This window comes from Cyrtonyx montezumae, unplaced genomic scaffold (assembly GCF_038088225.1).
Source record: "Cyrtonyx montezumae isolate F1298 unplaced genomic scaffold, pur_monq_1.0 scaffold_44, whole genome shotgun sequence".
NCBI lineage: Eukaryota > Metazoa > Chordata > Aves > Galliformes > Odontophoridae > Cyrtonyx > Cyrtonyx montezumae.
This window is the reverse complement of record NW_027072050.1, coordinates 216,675-234,019: the sequence shown is the minus strand read 5'-3', so window position 1 is coordinate 234,019 and position 17,345 is coordinate 216,675. Positions and strand designations below refer to the sequence as shown.

General features: G+C 58.3%; 1 protein-coding gene across 7 annotated transcripts in view; it reads right to left on the bottom strand.

The window, feature by feature from the left end:
• The window catches only part of NFIC (nuclear factor I C), a 35,790-nt gene extending 19,326 nt beyond the window's left edge, over nucleotides 1-16,464 (bottom strand). For 3 of the 7 annotated variants that reach the window (XM_065747337.1, XM_065747340.1, XM_065747342.1), the window contains exon 1: nucleotides 13,629-14,073. In XM_065747337.1, the coding sequence (XP_065603409.1) occupies nucleotides 13,629-13,658 (30 nt within the window). In that variant the 5' untranslated portion in view covers nucleotides 13,659-14,073. Of the gene's footprint in view, nucleotides 1-13,628; nucleotides 14,075-16,173 lie in introns of those variants that run through there. The other 4 variants (XM_065747341.1, XM_065747343.1, XM_065747338.1 and 1 more) reach the window with 3 other exon arrangements.
• Nucleotides 16,465-17,345: the final 881 nt, after the last annotated feature.

Here is a 17,345-nt window from a genome sequence, read left to right as displayed (position 1 = left end):
AGCCACGCTCTGCCACGTCCCCATGCAGCCAGCAGACAGAGGGCAGGGACACGGCACCTGCCCACCACAGGGACAGGGACCCCCAGTGCCACTGCGATGCCAACGGGGGCACGAACATCACTCCCCATCCCCATAAAACCTACCAGGGTGCAACAGAACCGTGGGGGCCACCCCACATCTCTCCCAGATACCAAGCACCTCCCAGCACCCACGGTGCCATGTGGTGCGGGCACAGAGCAGGCACAGCGGGGCTCCCCCTGGCGCGAGGGAACTCCCCCCAGTTTGCCCCAGTTCTGGGCAGCCCGGCTGCTGGCGTGCAGCCCGGTGAGCAATGCGTGCTCTGACTGTCTTTTTCCATTTGGCTGCCGGACGAGTCCATCCCCGAAAGAAAACAAGGAAAGTGCATCCATCTCCACGGCCCCTCCTTCCCACATCTCATTTTCCCAGTTCGGAAAAATCCGTGCTCGGGTTTGCGTCGGGAACAGCCCCCGTGCCCCAAATCCCAGCTGGGAGGTGGCAAAGCCACCAAACCCTCCAAAAACCTTCTCTTCCCTTTATTTCCTTGCTTCCCTCCTGACTGCAGTCACAGCGAGGAGGGGTGAAGCAGAGTGCAGGGTCTCAGTGCAGCCGGGGGCAGCCACTCCTCGGCCACCGCGGCCCTGTCCCCAAGCGACCTCACTGCTCCCTGCCCGCACCAACCCTGCTCCAGTGTGGGGCCCTCAGTCCCACAGCTGCTCCACTCTGGCCCCACTGCCCCAGCACAGCCCACCAGCACAGCCCCACCTACCCCAGAAGTCCCCCCACATGCAAACCCCATTATTTGCCAGCACAACCCCATCCTGGAAGATGATGGCCCCTAGTCCAGATCCGTTTTTTTCCCCCACTGACCCCAGCAGCATCACCTGAGCTCTGGCCCTTCATACCCCGTAAGGGATCCATCCTACATGTAGGATCCATCCCACAAACAGGATTCCCATCCTGCCCACAAGATCCATCCTGCTCATACAATCCATTCTACCCATAGGATCTCATTTTGCCCACAGAACCCCATCCACCCATAGAACCAACCTATCCATAGGATTCCCATCCTGCCCACAGGATCCCATCCTGCCTGTAGGAACCCATCCTGCCTCTAGGACTTATCCTGCTCATAAGATTTCTATCCTGCTCCTAGGATCCCATCCTGCCTGTAGGATCTCATCCCACCCACAGGGTTCCCATCCTTCCCCTAGGATCCCATCCTGCCCATAGGATCCCATCCCTCCCCTAGGACTCATCCTTCCCCTAGGATCCCGTTCTGCCCCTAGGATCCCATCCTGCCCTAGGATCCCGTTCTGCCCTAGGATCCCATCCTGCCCGCGGACTCGCCCCTGCCTGCTGCTCCCGGGATGTCCGCAGCCCCGCGTGGCCGCAGGGTCTGGTTCCCTCCCCAGCAGCAGCCGCTAATTCACTGCAGCTGGGCAAGGGCTGGGCATGTGTCTTAAATCAGGGAAGAAGGTCAAAGAAAAGTAAGACAGGAGCCGAAAAAAGAAGCAGCAAGTTCCAAAAACAATACTTGGCCGGGGCGGTGGGCGGCTGATCTTCCTTGGTGGCCGGTTATCCAGGCAAGCCCTACAAATTGCTGCCATACCCCGGCCTCGCCAACACCCCGGGCAGGGGCAGCTGGAGGGCACCACGCGTTGTCCCACTGCAGGGACACCGGGGAGGGAGCACCATGAGCGGGGACATGGGACGCTCAGTGCCCTCCCGATGGCCCCACCGCACTGGTGACGATCCCCAGTGTGGCCCCCTCGCCCCCACGGGCACTGTGGTGGGATTAGGGTGAGCCAGGAGCCAGAGCCAAAGCCGATCAGCCCCGCACCAACTTTCCCTCCCGCACAGCTTATCCCGCACGGGGATGCTGCACCGAGCTAAGCCGCTTTAAGCGGGGCCAGGCGGGGGCACAGGGACAGCGGGGGGGACGCTGCCACCAAGGCAGGGAGCTGAGTCCCCGTGGCACCCAGGACAGCCTGGGGACACCGTGGTCATGGTTCCCAGCTCCCTGCTGCTTGAGCTTGGGGACCCCCACGGACACCGGTCACCCTGAAGCCCGCTGCCTCGCAGCGGCATGGTGCAGCGCCGGCACGGGGCTGGTTAACTTTTTCCCCTGTTGTTTTTCATTTGCCGGGCTGGGAAGCAGAGACATGCTGCAATACCACAGACAAGGCTGTTCTCAGGGCATTTCCGGCCGGGAATCTGGCAGCAGAGCCTGTTCTTGGGGCCCTTCCAGCCCGGGCTTGTAAAGCCCCGCAACCCGGGGAGGAGCTGCCTGCGTCGGGGTGCTGTTGGCACCGGGGTGCTGCCGGCACCGGGCCCCCCCCGTGCAGCCCTTCCAGGCAGGGGAGCGTTGCCTGGGAGGGGAAACTGAGACACAGCAATCCTCGGCTCCATCCCAGTGCCCATCTGACACGGATGGACGGATGCCCCGCGCGGTGCTGGGCACGCCGTGCTGGGATTAGCAGCACAGTGCGGTGCCTTCCGCCCTGGAGACAGAGGGGGACGCACTGTGCCACCCAGGGACATGTCACCAGGCTGGGCAGGCCTTCCTGCACACGGGAAGGGAGGGCAATTCTGTGGGCATCACAGCACGGGGACCACGGAATGGATACTACGGGATGGGCACCTGAGCACAAGCACTACGAGTGGCACCGCGTGGGCACCGTGGCACAGGCGCTACGGCACGTGTACCATGGCATGTGCACCAACGGCATGGGCACCACAGCACGTGTACTACAGCACGGGCACTATGGCACCAGCACTACGGGAACGGGCATCACAGCACGGGTCCCACAGCACGGGCACTATGGCACGGGTCCCACAGCACGATGGCATCTCAGCATGGGCATCTGAGGATCCCTTGCGCGAGCACCTCGTCCAGACAGGTCGAGCTCTGTGAGCTCTGCATTTTCCAATGTAAAAAAAAAAAACAACACCAAAACCCACATTTCCTCAGGAAATTCCCGAGCAGTTTTCAGGGGGGAGAAGGAGGAGGAGGGGACGGGATGGGACTGACGGTGAGGGCGGGTCGCACTGCCCCGCAGCGTCGCCGATCCGATCCCGGTGCGGTGCGGGATGCGCTCGCAGCACTCGGCCCCGCGCGGACCACACAGGGTTGGTGTTATTAAAGGATGCTCAGCCTCTCCGCCAGCCAACCACACACCTCAAAAACGCTGCCGGCTCTGGGCTGCCAGCTCCCCATCCCCGCGGCCGGACGAGCCCAGGCAGGGGCTGGCACGCTGCGCGCCGCGCCGTGCCCTGCAGGAACCGCTGCGAGCGGGGGGACGCACCGCGCTCCCCTATGCCCCAAAATCCCAGTCCTGGCTTCCCTGCAAACCCACGGTGGAGATGGGAAGATGCTCCCCGTGCTCGCCCCGCCGTCAGTTTCCCCACGAATGTGAGGCCTTCAGTAGCCGCCTATTAACTGTTCGCAGCAACGGCGCTCGGTAATAAGTTAACCTGGTAATGAGACCTGTTGCCGAGACAGATGCAAATGATTTGAAAGTGCTCATTAGAGTGTATTGAAGGAAGGCACTTAGTCCCTGAAATGCACCCAACCTTTCTCGGGGCCGTCCCTGCAACATATTAGAGCCCATTTTACAATAATTGCTCCAGAGGAGGAAATCTATTTGGATTCATCATCAAGTATTTATTAATGAGAGCTTATTCATAATTTTTGCTGCTCTCCGGCCGAGCTTCCCGGCCGGCTCTGCAGGTCCCGGTGCAGGTGAGCGGCCGGGAGGGAAACTGAGGCACGCCGGGTGCCGTGTGCTGCACAAACCAACGCCCAAAGCACCTTCAGATCAGAACCAGGGGAGACGAAGACTGCAAACGTTCACCGAGCAGGGCCAGCGGGGGGGCAAGAGCTGGATGCTCTGAGATGGCCCAGAGGGGCTACGGGGGGTCCCCCTGGGGTGCACCCTGAAATCAGCCCCACAGGGGCTGCAGGATGGGTGTGTGGTGCAAGCGAGGACACGGAACAGCGGTGCACACCGGCAGTGCCACCCTGAGCTTGGGCACAGTGCGGGCCCCTCATTGCCACCCCAAGCTGGGCCCGGGACACCGAGCTCAGTGGGGACGGACCGCGCCGCGCCACCGCAGCCGGAGGTGCCCGCGGGCAGAACACGCTGTGACAGCCGCTCCGTCCCCGTCTCTCCCCGCTTTGGGGTGGGGACGACCCGGCCCCGTGCTTGCAAAACGCTCACGGCCCACGCCGGGGGCGCGGGAGGACGTGGTGCCACCTCCCAGCAGCGCCCCATTGCCTGCACGGAGCCCACTGCCCCCGTCCCCACTGCTGATGGGGTACAAAGGCAGGAGCGTGCCCGCTGCGGGGCCGGGATGCAGCCCCACATCCCAAGGGCAGGATGGACTCAGCCACAGGATGAGCCGGGACGGACACACGGACAGAGAAAGGCTCACAACGCTTCACCAACCGCCCCGAAACTCAGCAGCACCGCAGCATCAGCTGGGAACGCCAAGGACGGGATCACACCAAACCCCCAAACCCCAACGTGGTGCACGTTAACCCTAACACGTGCTAACCCCGTGGCACCCCAGCACCCCGTTCCCTAACCCCACACGCCCCACTGCCTCCTTTGAAGCCCGTACCCCCCAGGGCTGCTGCAGCCCCTGAGCGGTGCCGGTGCTCGCGCCTACGTGCCGGGGCGGGCGGCGATGCCGGCGCAGGTGGTACGGGGCCGGGAGCTTCCCTGGGTCACGGGAGGCCACAGCAGCAGTGAACGTGCCAGTTGCTTTGGAAAAGAGCAGGAAGAAAAGCAGCTCTCTTCGCAGCCCCAGGCTCAGGTGCCAGCACTGCGCGGACGCGCGCCAAGCAGAGCAGCCCCAGGTGTCCCCCCCCGTACCCCCAGGTGCCCCCAGGTGCCATCCCCTCGGCGTGAGGGAGCCGCATCCCTGCCCCTAAGGATGAGGATGGGGAAACTGAGGCACGGTGCCCACAAGGGGCTGGGAGTTGGGGACACACCAAGGAAATGTGTCCCCATCCCCCCCCCACACTCCACCCCGAGGAAAGCGTCCCGTGGCCGCCAGCTCTGCAGCCACGTGGCTTCCCAGCCAACCCCCCCTCCCCCCCGGGGCTGAGATGGAGGGAAATGTTTTATGGAACTGGAAAAAAAAGAAAGAAAAAAGAAAAGGATTGCCAACGAGCCTGCCAGCTCCTCCACCCGGCCCTGCGTCAGCCGGGGCAGCGCTGGACCCCCCCAGACCCCCCAGGATGTCACCGGGGGATGGTGGCAGCGTGCAGCCCGGCCCACGCTGCTGCCTGCACACAGGGAAACTGAGGCAGCAGGGACTGAGGGCTGACACCATGCCCTGACAGCAGGTCCCCCTCCCCCCCCAGCATCCCCTCTGCCCCCCCACCCCCCCAGGGCAGTGTGGGGCTCTGAGCCCGGCTTTAGCCCCTGACGCAGGAGGTTTTATTTCCCTGCTGCTGTATTTTTAGCCCTGCGTGCTCCCTCCTGGCCTTTCCAAGGCGGATTAATTCCCTCTCATCCCGCACCGATAAAGGTATGGGGGTGCTGGGGGGGCCCCAATCCCCTTCTGTGGGTGCCTGCAAAGCAAGGACCCCAACACACAGAGCACTGCACATCCAAAAGCCGCTCTATCCCCCCCTCCAAACCCCCCCCCAGCTCCATCACACCCGGCTCACCACCTGCCCCTCCCTGGGGTGCCCATATTGTGCCCCCCTCTTCCCCCCCCAGCACACCCAGCCTCACGCTGGCAGCATGTCACTGCTCAAAAATAACCCCGGCCTTTCGCGGCGCGGCCGACGACCTCGCAGGAGGATTGGCCGCGGTGAAGAGTTCATGGCACCCCCCCAGGCCCCCCCCCCACCGTTGCCTGTGTCCCATCTGGCCGCGCTCAGCTCCAGCTCCTCTGTGTCACGCCAGGGGTTGGGGACGGGGCCAGGAAGGGGCGTGGGGCATAAGGGTGTGTGGAGATGGGGAACCAGAGGCACCGCGCTCTGTGGAGCCGTCCCCAAAGGGGCAGAATGCACCGATGGGTCCCAGGACACCGCTGTCACCGCTAAGTGACACTGCCACCCCGCAGTGCCAGCCTGCCTCGTGACGGGGCGTCCACGGGCCACCGGCACTGGGCCACTTGCCCAGCCTGGCCCCAAGCCACCATCTGCAGGAGTCCAAGGTCCTCGAGTGGGGCCAACGTCCCCGTCACCCTCTGCGGTGCCCAATGGAAGGAAACCCACGTGGGTCCCCACGCATCACGGCCCTGCCATGGGGTGAGGCAGTGCCACCCCAGGGTGGGGCTTTGGGAACCCCACGGTGATGGCACCGCTGCACTGCTCCCCCATTCCCAGCATCCCCCCCCCACCGCAGGGCGAGGAGCTCGCGAGCGCATCCCGCTTTCCTCCGGCGGCACCTCAGGATGCGATGCAGTCATCGCTAATGCATCTGGACTCATTTATGGGGATGAGAAAATGTTTCCAGGTTTCCCACAAAGTCCCATTAAGATCCCAGTATGGCTCTCTATTTTTAGTGCCCCGCATCGACAACGCCTTTCCGAGCCACCCCGGCGCTCCGGCACCGCGGGGCACCCTCAGTGCCAGCACCCACTGCAGGGCTGCGTATGGGGCCGCGCGTGGGGCTGTGGGGCTCCAGCCACACCTCTACAGGAGTTGGGTGCAGAGCATGGCTCCGTCCTATAAAGCAACCTGGGTGCTGCCATTGTGTTTTGCACAGCACCCACGGGTGCACCCCTGCATCTCTTCGTGTGCTTTGTGCTCCGCTCTATGCTATGCGTCTGCTGAACCCAACGGGAAACAGACAGAGAAGCGTGCTCTGCAGTGGGGATACGGCCTCCATGCACACCCATGGGTGTCAGACCCCCGGAAGCACTGCACTCCCCACGGCACTCCCCATTTTGGGGAGCTGCAGGCAGAGCCAAAGCGGCACAGCACGGCTGCACACATCTAGGGCTGAGGGTATCTATCTATAGCCATGACCTCAGCGGGAGCCCTGCTCCTTCCCTTATGGGTCCAGCACAGCCCAGACCTGCTAAAGCGATTATGCCGCTGCAGCGCTGAGCTTTTATCCCTCTCCACGCTCCCTGCACCGCCAGGTTTCGATTTCAAAGACTGCACACACAGAGGACCCTTCCCAACAACACAGTAACGCCATGGGCCACAAGGCCCCGTGTGACCCCGGGACAGCACGCAGCCCAAACGCGCTGCTCGGGGCGGCCGAGCGGAGGGGAATTTCCCCCATCTTTTTCCACCCCCCCTCCCCTCACTTTTTTCTTCTTTCCATCCGACGACGACGAGCTCCTTGCCTCGTGCAATTAAGAGAAATTTGTTTAACAAACTCTCAGGGAAGGCGGCGGGGTGGCACGCTGCCAGCGGCTCTGCTCGCACAGGCCCCGCTCTCTGCCCCCGGAGACTTTGATCCAAAAAAAATTCAGGAGAGGAGAGGAAGAGGAGCGGTCCCCTTCAGTCATACCCCTTTAGGGCGACCGCCACCGGGCACTGTGGGGACACAGCACCGGCACAGGGACGGTCAGCGCGGTGCCACGGTGCACGTGCACACCCACACGCACCCACACACTTCCAGCATCCGCGCTGGCTCCCGGCTTCTCCTCCTCCTCCTCCTCCTGCGATGCCATTTCCATCCAAAACCCTTTACTCGGCACTTTTTCCCCTCATTGGTATTCACGCCGCGCGCCCGCCCGTCCTGGTGCACAGGTTACCAAAGGAGATTTCGCATCTCGCCTTACACTGCTCGCCGTCTCACTTTCCCCGGAGCACAGGGGACTGCAGGGACACAGAGCCAACCCCGGGACGGAGCCGTGGGGCTGTGGGGTACCCCACACGGGAGCCCCCGGCGCTGGGAGCAGTGCCTCTGGTTTCGGGGAAAAAAGGAAATGTCTGAGTGGAAAATCAACATTTCTCTCCCTCTCTTTCTTTCTTTCTCTATTTTTTTTTTTTGTCCTTTGAAAGTAAAAATATTTCTTGGGTTTTGGTGATCAGAAACACGTTGGGGGTTTTTTTTGGACGGCGGCCGCTCGAATAGCGTTTTCTCGGCGCAGAGGGGCCCTTCGCAAGGAGAGCAGAAAACGTCTGAGAAAGCACAACACGAACCCTTAAAAAAAACCCCAAATCCATGAATAATAAAAACCCCCAAACTGGAGGGGTCAGCGGGAGGGCCGGGTGCTGGCTCCTCGGCCAGGAGGGGAATGCCCAGCTCGGAGCTGGGGATTTTGCCCAAAACGCCGATGACGGACGGCTGCTGGCAGGTGACGGGCGGATTAATGCGCTCTGAAAGCAGCGGCGAGTTAACCGAGAAATCAATCCTTGGCACGGCCCGCCCCGTGCTCCCCGCACCTGGGCAGCGGGATCCTTTCCCAGCTCCTCGCCAGGACTCGGGAAGCACAGGGGCTTGGCGGCGGTGCAGGGCGCTGGGTGCCGGCCAAGCTGGCACGGCGCGGTGCGGCTGCGGGGGATGCCTGCCCGGGGCCGACGTGACGGATGGCGAAGCGGCCGAGTGGCTGCTGCAAGCCGGGACCCGGCACAGGGATGCCCGCGGGGACCCCCGTGGCCCCATCCTGGGGATCGGCGTGCCCCCCCCCCTCCCTTAGAGGGGCTCAGCCTTTTCCTGGTGCTAATTGGGACCGCGGTACGGCACCTCCACCCCACTGCAGTGCTGCAAGTGCACACTCAGTCTCGGGTTGCCCCCGACATGTCACCCAGTGCTGGTGATGCCACTGCCCAGCACAACACCTTCGTGGAGCACTCTGCTCCAACGTGCCTGCTGCACCCACGGGAGAAATCCCAAACCCGTGGCTCCACAGTGCTCAAACTGCACCAACACGCCGTACACATACACGGGGAAGTGCCCGTGGTCCCCAGCCCAGCTGCAGGGATGGGGCACACGTGCCCCTCCTTCCCAAAAGTGCTCAGATTCATGGCAATACCCAACAACGCATCTCTTCTTCCCATGCAGGAAGAGCCCACAGCACGGACACCATCACTTTCCCCACAGCTCTGCTCATCCCCATGAGCACCAAGCACTGGGGTCCCAGCGCTGGGCACAGCGAGCAGCCTGGGCACACTGTCCCCAGTGCCACCCTGGGACATGCCACCACCTCCAAACAGGCAGGGAACACCACGCTCCGCTTCGTGCCCACGTGCACAACACCCTGCAAGCCACGCAGCCACACGGCCATTGTGCCACGGGCACAGAGGGGTGGGTGCCCAACTAATTCACAGCACTGGGCACCCAGGGGTTGTTCCCGGTGCAAGGAGAGAAAGCCCAGGGGTGGAGGATGAGAGCATCCTTCGCGGGCAGCCCAGCACGGGCAGGGACGAGGCAACGCAGCGAGCAATTCCCCGCTCACATCGGGCTTTGTTCCTCGCAGCTCTCTGCACACTTTGGGCTCCTGGAGGGGGAAAAGGGAGAGAGAATTACAGCCAGGCAGCGCGGCAGCGGATTTATGGTGCGCAGCCCAAGTTCAAGGTGATGCTGCAGAGCTGAGGGCCTCATCCTGCCCCAGTGAGTGCTCCTGGCCATAAATCGCATGTGAAAAAAAAAAAAAATCTATTTTTATCTATTTAAAATTAGAGCGGGCAGAAGCAGCGAGGTCCTGGGCATGGCGCGGGGAAAGCCAGGCTCTCCCAAAGGTTGCACTTAAAGAACGGCCCCATTGTTTTTCCCAAACAATGCTCAGCAGATGGGAGAATTGAAAGTGTGTTGCAACCTTCCCTCTCTCTCCCCCCCCCCCCACCCCCCCCGCCATTCCCGGCGAGCTGCTCTGATGCTTTGGCAGCTGATCTGAGCTCCCGGCTGGAAACCAGTAAACCAGTTCGCCGCAGCTACTGGTGGAGGGGTGAGGCGTCGGCTGCACTGCGCTCCCATCCCAAAAATCCCAGGAATGGAGTCACCCCCGCCCCAAAGAGGCTTCCATGGGACCTTCAGGTGCTTGGGGTGGCTGTGTGCCCAAGCAGGCGGTGGTGGCACCATGCATGGTCCCACTGTGCCATGGGGACAGCCCCACAGGCACACAAAGCCACGAGGAAAAGCTACGTGGCCACAGTGCTTACCATGGCACTGCACCACGGAGCGATGTGACCCCGGTTCTGAGGGCAGCACCTGGAGTGGGGATCACTGATGGCCCCACACCACCAACGCCCCCAGATCTGAGCCAGGGACACGGCCCCAGCCCCGAAATCACAGCCCTGCAAGGACACATCTGCACAAAACGTGGCACAGCGGCACGGCCGAGGGGAGGGGGCAGCAGGGTAAGCCCCCCACGCTTCACCCAGCTGCTCCCCATCAGCTCCTGCCCCACACTGCACAGTGCTGGGGGTCAGGATCCCAATGGGGGGGGGATGCAGCTGGGCTCAGGAATTGCATAGTGAGCTGAGAAAACACTGCAACCACACATCCAACCAGCAGACCTGAAAATTTGGGAAAATCATCCCCCTGTGCCCACCCTGCTGTGGGGATCATGGGGACAGCAACGGGTGCACGGTGCTGGGGCTGCTTTGGGGTGCAAACAGCCGGACCCCCCCTCGTGCGCAGCCCTTGGCTGTGATGCCGGGTGCCGCTTCCCTGCTAATCTGGGCAGCTCCGTCTCGATTTCCTGCCCGGTCCCTGAGAGGGGACAGAGGTGAGCAGGGGGAAGGGGAGGAAGTCCCTAAGCAGGGACAGACAGCTGAGCGGGGCACAATGTCACCCTCCTGCCGCGGCCCCGGCCAGCAGCGCGTCACGGCCGCCGCCTATGCCAGGGTTATTTTGGTGCCGCAGGGCTCAGGATGGCTCTGGATGGGACAGAGCTGCCCATGCACAGCTGAGAGCGGCCACCGTGGGCTGGAGGGACGCAGGGACACGGGAGGATGGCAGCAGTGTCGGGGGAAGATGCACGAAGCCAAGGGCAGGGCGGGTCCCCCCACGTTCCAATGTATCCACATCACCATCCGCAGCTCCCGCCATGCGAGTGGGACGGGGTTGGCGCGGCTGTGCCGCAGAGAAGGGATCCGGTGGGCGCAGATCTCATGTGGGCCGGGTTCAGGCAGAGGATCCGTTTGGAAAAAGAGGAGCTGCAGCCTGCCTGAAGTGAGCGGTTGGAAATTCACCCCCTCCCGTGCAATGGGAATGGCACAGTTTGGGGAGCAGACGCTCCCGGCCATGTGCTGCCAGCACTGCTGAGTGCTGCCCCACGGCAAAACACCGTCAGAGCCAGGAGTGGGGACAGAACCGGGCAGTGGGAGAAGGAGAAAAGAGAAAGAAAGAAAAGAGAGAAAAGAGAGGGTGAGAAAGGGAAAGACAGAAAAGAGTGAAGGAAAGAGACAAAGTGAAGGTGTTAGAAAAGAGAGAGAAAAGACAGAAGAACGAAAAGAGAAGATGTAGAAAACAGAAGATAACCGAGAAGAAAAGAGGGAAAATTGAGAAGAAACAATAAAGAGATGAAAAAGAAAAAGAAAGGGAAAAGGAAAAAAAAAGGGGAAACGGAAGAAAAAGAGAAAAGGTATAGAAAAGAGAAAAGATAATGAAGAAAAGGGAGGGAAAAGAGAGAGGAAAGAAATGAAAGACAAAAGAGAGGAGGAAAATAAAGGAAAAAAGGGAAAAGAAACCCCAAAAATGAGGAATAATAATAAGGAAAGGAAAATTAAGAAAAAGGGAGGGAAAAGAAAATTAAGAAAAAAGATGTAAAATAATAAGAGGGAAAAGAAAATGAAGAGAATAGGAACAAGAACAGAAAAGAAAGGAAGAAGAAAATAATAACGAAAGAAATTAATTTAAAAAAAGAAAAAAAAAAAAGCCAGAAGAAAAGAAAACAATAAGAATAGGAAAAGAGAAAAGAGAAAAGAGAAAAGATAGTTTGAGGCGTGAACTGCGCCAAGAGGAGCCCGGAGCGCCGGCAGTGGGGTCACCCGCACAGCCCCAGCGCTGCCCACCCGTGCCATACCCACATCCGTGCCAAACCCACACCCGTGCCATACCCATGTCTGTGCCACACTCGTGTCCGTGCTGTGCCCGCGCCGTGCTGTGCCGTTCCCATGCCATGCCCGCACCGTGCCAGGCCCCGGCCCTGCAGCCCTGCGGCCTCTCCCCGCCATGGCACGTGTGCTGCCCGGGCCGGGGCAGGGCGTGGGGCCGAGCTGGGCCTGGGGGGGCTCCTTCCCACCCCCACACCTATAGGGGCACAGGCCTCGGGTGGTCACCTCTTGTGAACCCATACACGGCGTGTCCATGGGGGCTGCCCCTGCCCCCCATCCCCGCATAAGGCCCTGCGCTGCAGCCTGCTCCTGCTAAAACCCCACTGCGCAGAGGTGGGCCCGCTAGGCCTGACCCCGAAGTGTGGGCTGCCGGTGGGACCCCCCTATAAAAACACCCCCCCTAAAAAACACCAAGCTGACAAAGAACCCTGAAAGCCCCCCCAAAAAAGCACAAAGCCCCCCCCCTCACCCCCTCCCCCCAAAAAACCACACCCAAAGGCCTCAGCGAACCCCGAAGGCCTCAGTGGGGTGGGAGCGCGGCGCAAGGCCGGAGCCCGCGGGCGGCCGCCAGCAGGGAAGAGGTTACGGCAGCTCCGCAATTAAATAAATAGCATTAAATAAATAAGGACGGAGCAAAGGCAGAATGGCGGCCGCTCTCCCCCCCCCCACACACACACCTCTGATCAGAGGGTTGGGGGGGGTCATTTTGGGGAGCCCCCCTGCTCGCCAGGCCCCGCTGTGGCCCTCAAGCAGGCCACGTTGGCGGCACCCGAGCAGCCACCAATGTCTCCATGCACGGTCACGGTCACCACGACACACACAGGGTGACCCCAAACTGGGGGGGGAACAGCGGGGACCCCCAGACCCCACCCCATGCGGATGAACTGCAGGCGCACGGCGCAGCCGTCCTGAACCTCGGGGCACTCAGAACCAAATGCTGTGACATCCCCCCCACGTCGCCTTGTGCAGCCCCCCCCACATTTCCTTCAGCACCCCACATATCCCCATGCCACCCCCTCCATTTCCCTGAGCGCCCATAGCTCTCTGTACCCCCCCACAGTCTTCCCTCTGTGCCCCCCCCCCTTCCTTCTGCCCCGTGAACATGTGCGGCCACGCTGCACAGTCTGTATGTGTGTGTGGGGGGGGGAAGGAAAAAAAACTTTCACAGCACATTATTCCCACAGCCCCCCACCCTCCCTGCACCACCCCACGGCGTCCCCCCCCCCAAGCCCCAGCAGCGTCCCCAACACCTCTATGCACAGCACAACAAAACCGCAGCACAACCATGACCACCCCCCCTCCACATCGGAGCACCGAACGGAGCAGAGGCAGCAAAACCCCCAAAACACCCCCCAAAAAACCCTAAAAACAATCAGCAGGGGGAGGGGGGGTGTCAGAAAGCGACAGCAAAACGCGGTTCCCCATGCACCGCTCGGCACAACCCGCCCTACGGCTGTTATTATTTTTATCGCGGGAGGGGGGGGTGGGGTGGGGGGGGGTTAGAAACGATTATTTTAATATCATCCTATATCTATTTTTTCGCATCACCAAGCGAGGAATAGAAACGCTTTCGGGTTCTGGGGTGGAGGGGGGGGGGAGGTAAGAATAGGGGAGGGGGGGGGGTTACCTGGGTCAGGCAGAGAGGAGACGAATACATCCCGAGCGGCGCTGGGAAAGTGGCTAATTGCAGAGCTGAGACTCGAGGCGTAAAAGTTACTGAGTCATTTCGGAGGCTGGAGCAGTCCGCGCGTTCTTTCTCTCCGGCGAAGCTCTGCGGGGCCCGGGGGGGGGGCAAGGGAGCAAGGGGGGGGCGGCCCCGAGCAAAGGGGGGGAGGCGAGGAGGAAATAAAAAGGGTCCGACTTGCAAAAAGAAAAAAAATTAATGATAATAAAAAAGAAAAAAAAAACTAAAAGCGAATTCAAAGATGGAAATAGGGATAAATGGAAAAGTGGGGGGGGGGGGGGGAGGAGGGAAAAACGGAAAAGTGAATGAGGGGAAAGGATGGAAAGGCGAAAAAAAAAAGGGAAAATGGAAAAGGAAAAAGGGGAAAGTAAAAAAAATGGGGAAGAATGGAAAAGTAAAAAAAAAGGGAAAATGAAAAGTAAAAAAAGGGAAAAAATGGAAAAGTAAAAAAGGGGGAGAATGGAAAAGTAAAAAAAAAAAAAAAGTAAAAAAATAAGAATGATAAAAGGCAGAAAATGGAGTAGCAAAAAGCCAAAAGTTGAAAAATAAAAGAGCCAAAAGTTGAAAATAAAAAGCCCCCCCCAAAAATTGAAAAATAAAATGCCAAAAAATTGAGAAATACAGCGCTCGCTTTTTCTTTCTTTCTTTCTTTTTTTTTTTTAAGGAGGTGTTTGCTTTTTCTCTTTTCCTTTTTTTTTTTTTTTCTTTTAAAGAGGCAAAAGGCTCATTTTATACCGGGGGGGGAGGGGGGGGGGCGAGGGGCGGGGGGGGGGGCACACGACCCAAGCAAAGGGGCTCACGGGGGAACTTATAGGGGAAGCGGCTCCAATCCGAGAGAGAGATGAGAGAAGAGGGAGGGAAAGAAAGAATGAGAAAACGCACAAAAAAAAAAAAAAAAAAAAAAAAAAGGGGGAAGAAGAAGAAAAAAAAAAAGGAGCGAGGAATGAAGTGACGTGATGAAAAAAAAAAAGAAAAAAAAAAGCCCATCCCAAAATATGACATCCCATTTAAAGATGTAGGAACCCCCTTCGGGGACGCGATGGGGAGGGGCGGGGGGGGGGGCACCGCGTCCCCCCGTGCCCCTGCTGGGCGCGGATTTGGGTCACTTTATTTTTAAATATATCTATTATTATTATTATTATATTATTATTCCCCCCCCCCCCCCCCCCCCCGCAGATCAACGGGATGGCGGAAAGGACTCAGATACAGATTGAAAAAAAAAAAAAAGAAATAATATTAAAACTGCAGATTCATGGCCGGGGGGGGGGGGGGGGGGAGGAATAACCCCTCCTTATTCACTTCTTACTTCATTATTCTTTCTCCCCCATCCCCTGCAGCTTTCGGACGCGGTCCTCTACCCCCCCCCTAAATAAATAATAAATAACTAAAAGCGGCGAACTCCAAAACCGCGAACTTCTCACTCCAACCCCAATTCCGCACGGCGCTAATGAACCCTAATTAGCGAAAAGAAAAAAAACACACGCAAAAAAAAAACACACACAAAAAAACACAAAACCAAAGGGAATCCCCCGCTCCACTCCGCACAGCGCAGCTCTACGCGAGGAGGGAGTGGGGAGGTGGGGGTCCCCGTGCCCCGCGGACACGCGTGGGGGAGATCCGCGCCGCGGGAGCTCCGCGCACCGCCGCAACTTTCGCTTTCTGCGCGGCGCCTCCTCCCCCGTTTCGGTGTTATTATTTCTTTCTTTTTTTTTTTTTTCCTCTTTAATTTTTAACTTTTCGCTTTCTTTCCTCCCGACGGCCGTTCAACTTTTCTCCCGATTTTCTCTCCGCGTTTTTCCTTTCCCCTCCTTCCTCAACTTTCCTCTTCGTTCCCTCCTTCGTTTCTCTCCTCGTTTCCCCCTTTCATTTCTCCCCTCATTTCCCCCTTCGTTTTTCCCTTAAATTTACTTTTTCCCCCTTCACTTCTACCTTATCCCCCCTCCGTTATTTCCCTCATATTTTCCCCTTTCCCTCCCCCACTTCCCCCCCCCACTTCCATTCCACCCCTCCCCCCCCCCACCACCACCAAGACGCAGACGCTGCCATCCACTCCGCGTCCGCATCCACGCGTGTTATTTTTTTAAAACGGCGGGGGGGGGGGGGGGTGAAGGGGTTCCCTTTTACCTTCCTTTACCCCCCTTTTTCCCCCGCACCCGACCCCTCCAAGTTCAAAGCGCTGCCGCCCTCCCCGCCCCCTTCCCGCGGCCATTTTCACCCTCCGCAGCCGCGCCCCCCCCCCGCGCACCGCGCTTCCCTCCCGCCCCCCCCCACCCCAACACTCGGGCGGCTCCGCGGGGCTGTGCGGGGCAGAACAGCAGCCCCTCCCCTCTTCTCCCCCACCTCCCCAAATCCCATCCCCCTCCCTCCCTCCCTCCCTCCCCCACGGCCCCCCCCAACTTTTGCGCGTGGGTCCCCGCGCAACACACGCACACGCGCTAAGGTGGGGGGGGGGGAAGCAAAGAGAAAATGAAAGTGCCCCGGGACCTACCATCGCCAGTGCAATTAACGGGTCCCGAGCGCTGCCGGGCGGGGGGGGGCGGCTCTGTGGCTGTTGGTTTTGGTTGTTTGGTTTTGGGGTTTTTTTTCGGTTTTTTTTCTTTTCTTTTTTTTTCTTTTTTTTTTTTTTTTTTTTGGCGTATTTTGGGGTATTTGGGGCTAAAACGTGTGTTGGCCACCGGGAAAAAAAAACGTAGAAAAATGTTGGCAGGCAAAAAAAAAAAAAATTACAAAATCACGTTGGTCGTAAAAGGCTCCGCCTCGAGGGGGGGGGAGCGGGGGGGCGGTGTCCTCGGTGCGCGGTCAGCGGGGGGGGGAGGGGAGAAATGGGGTGAGGGGGTGCGTGGGGGGGACCGTGTTAAAGAATACGGTAACGAGCAAAAACCGAAACAGATGAAATGGTGTAAAGAGAAAACGGTGAAGTCAAATAATAACGGCGATGAAACGGAGTGAGGATAATAAAGCGGGACGGGGGGGAAAAGTCAAAAGATAACGGGAAAAAATGAAGGGAAAACAGTAACAGCAAGTCAAGGGAAAAAGAAATAAAAAACTGAAGGAGAAATAAGAAAAAATAAAGAAAAAAATAATAAAGAAAAAAATGAAGGAAAAATAATAATAAAGAAAAAATAAAGGAAAATTTAAAAAAAAAGGAAAAAATATAGGAAAAATAATTAAAAAATGAAAAAATAAAGGAAAAATTAAAAAAATGAGAAAATAAAAAGTAAAAAAAAAAGGAAAAAATAAGCGGAAATGAGGAAAAAAAGAAAAAGCGAAAGTAATGGAATTAAGAAATAATGAGCTGAAATAGGGAAATAAAAAAATGAACTCAAGTGATAAAGCGGAAGAGCGCGCAGAATAATAAAATAATGGCGATAAAATTGGGAAATAAAGGAAAAATGAACGAAGTGGAAGGGAAAAAGTAAAAAAAAAATTAATAGAAAAAAATTAAAAAAGCAAAACTAAAAAAATCGGCGATAAGAAAGGATAATTAAAGCGAAAAAGGAAAAATATAAAAGGAGAAAATAAATTCAAGAAAAAAAATTAAAAATTATATATATATTAAAAAAATAAAAATAAAAAATAAAATAAACCGAGCAGGAGGGCCGGACTCCGCGCCTATAGCCCCCCCCCCCTGGCGGCCGCCCCCCCCTTCCCCCCGCGCAG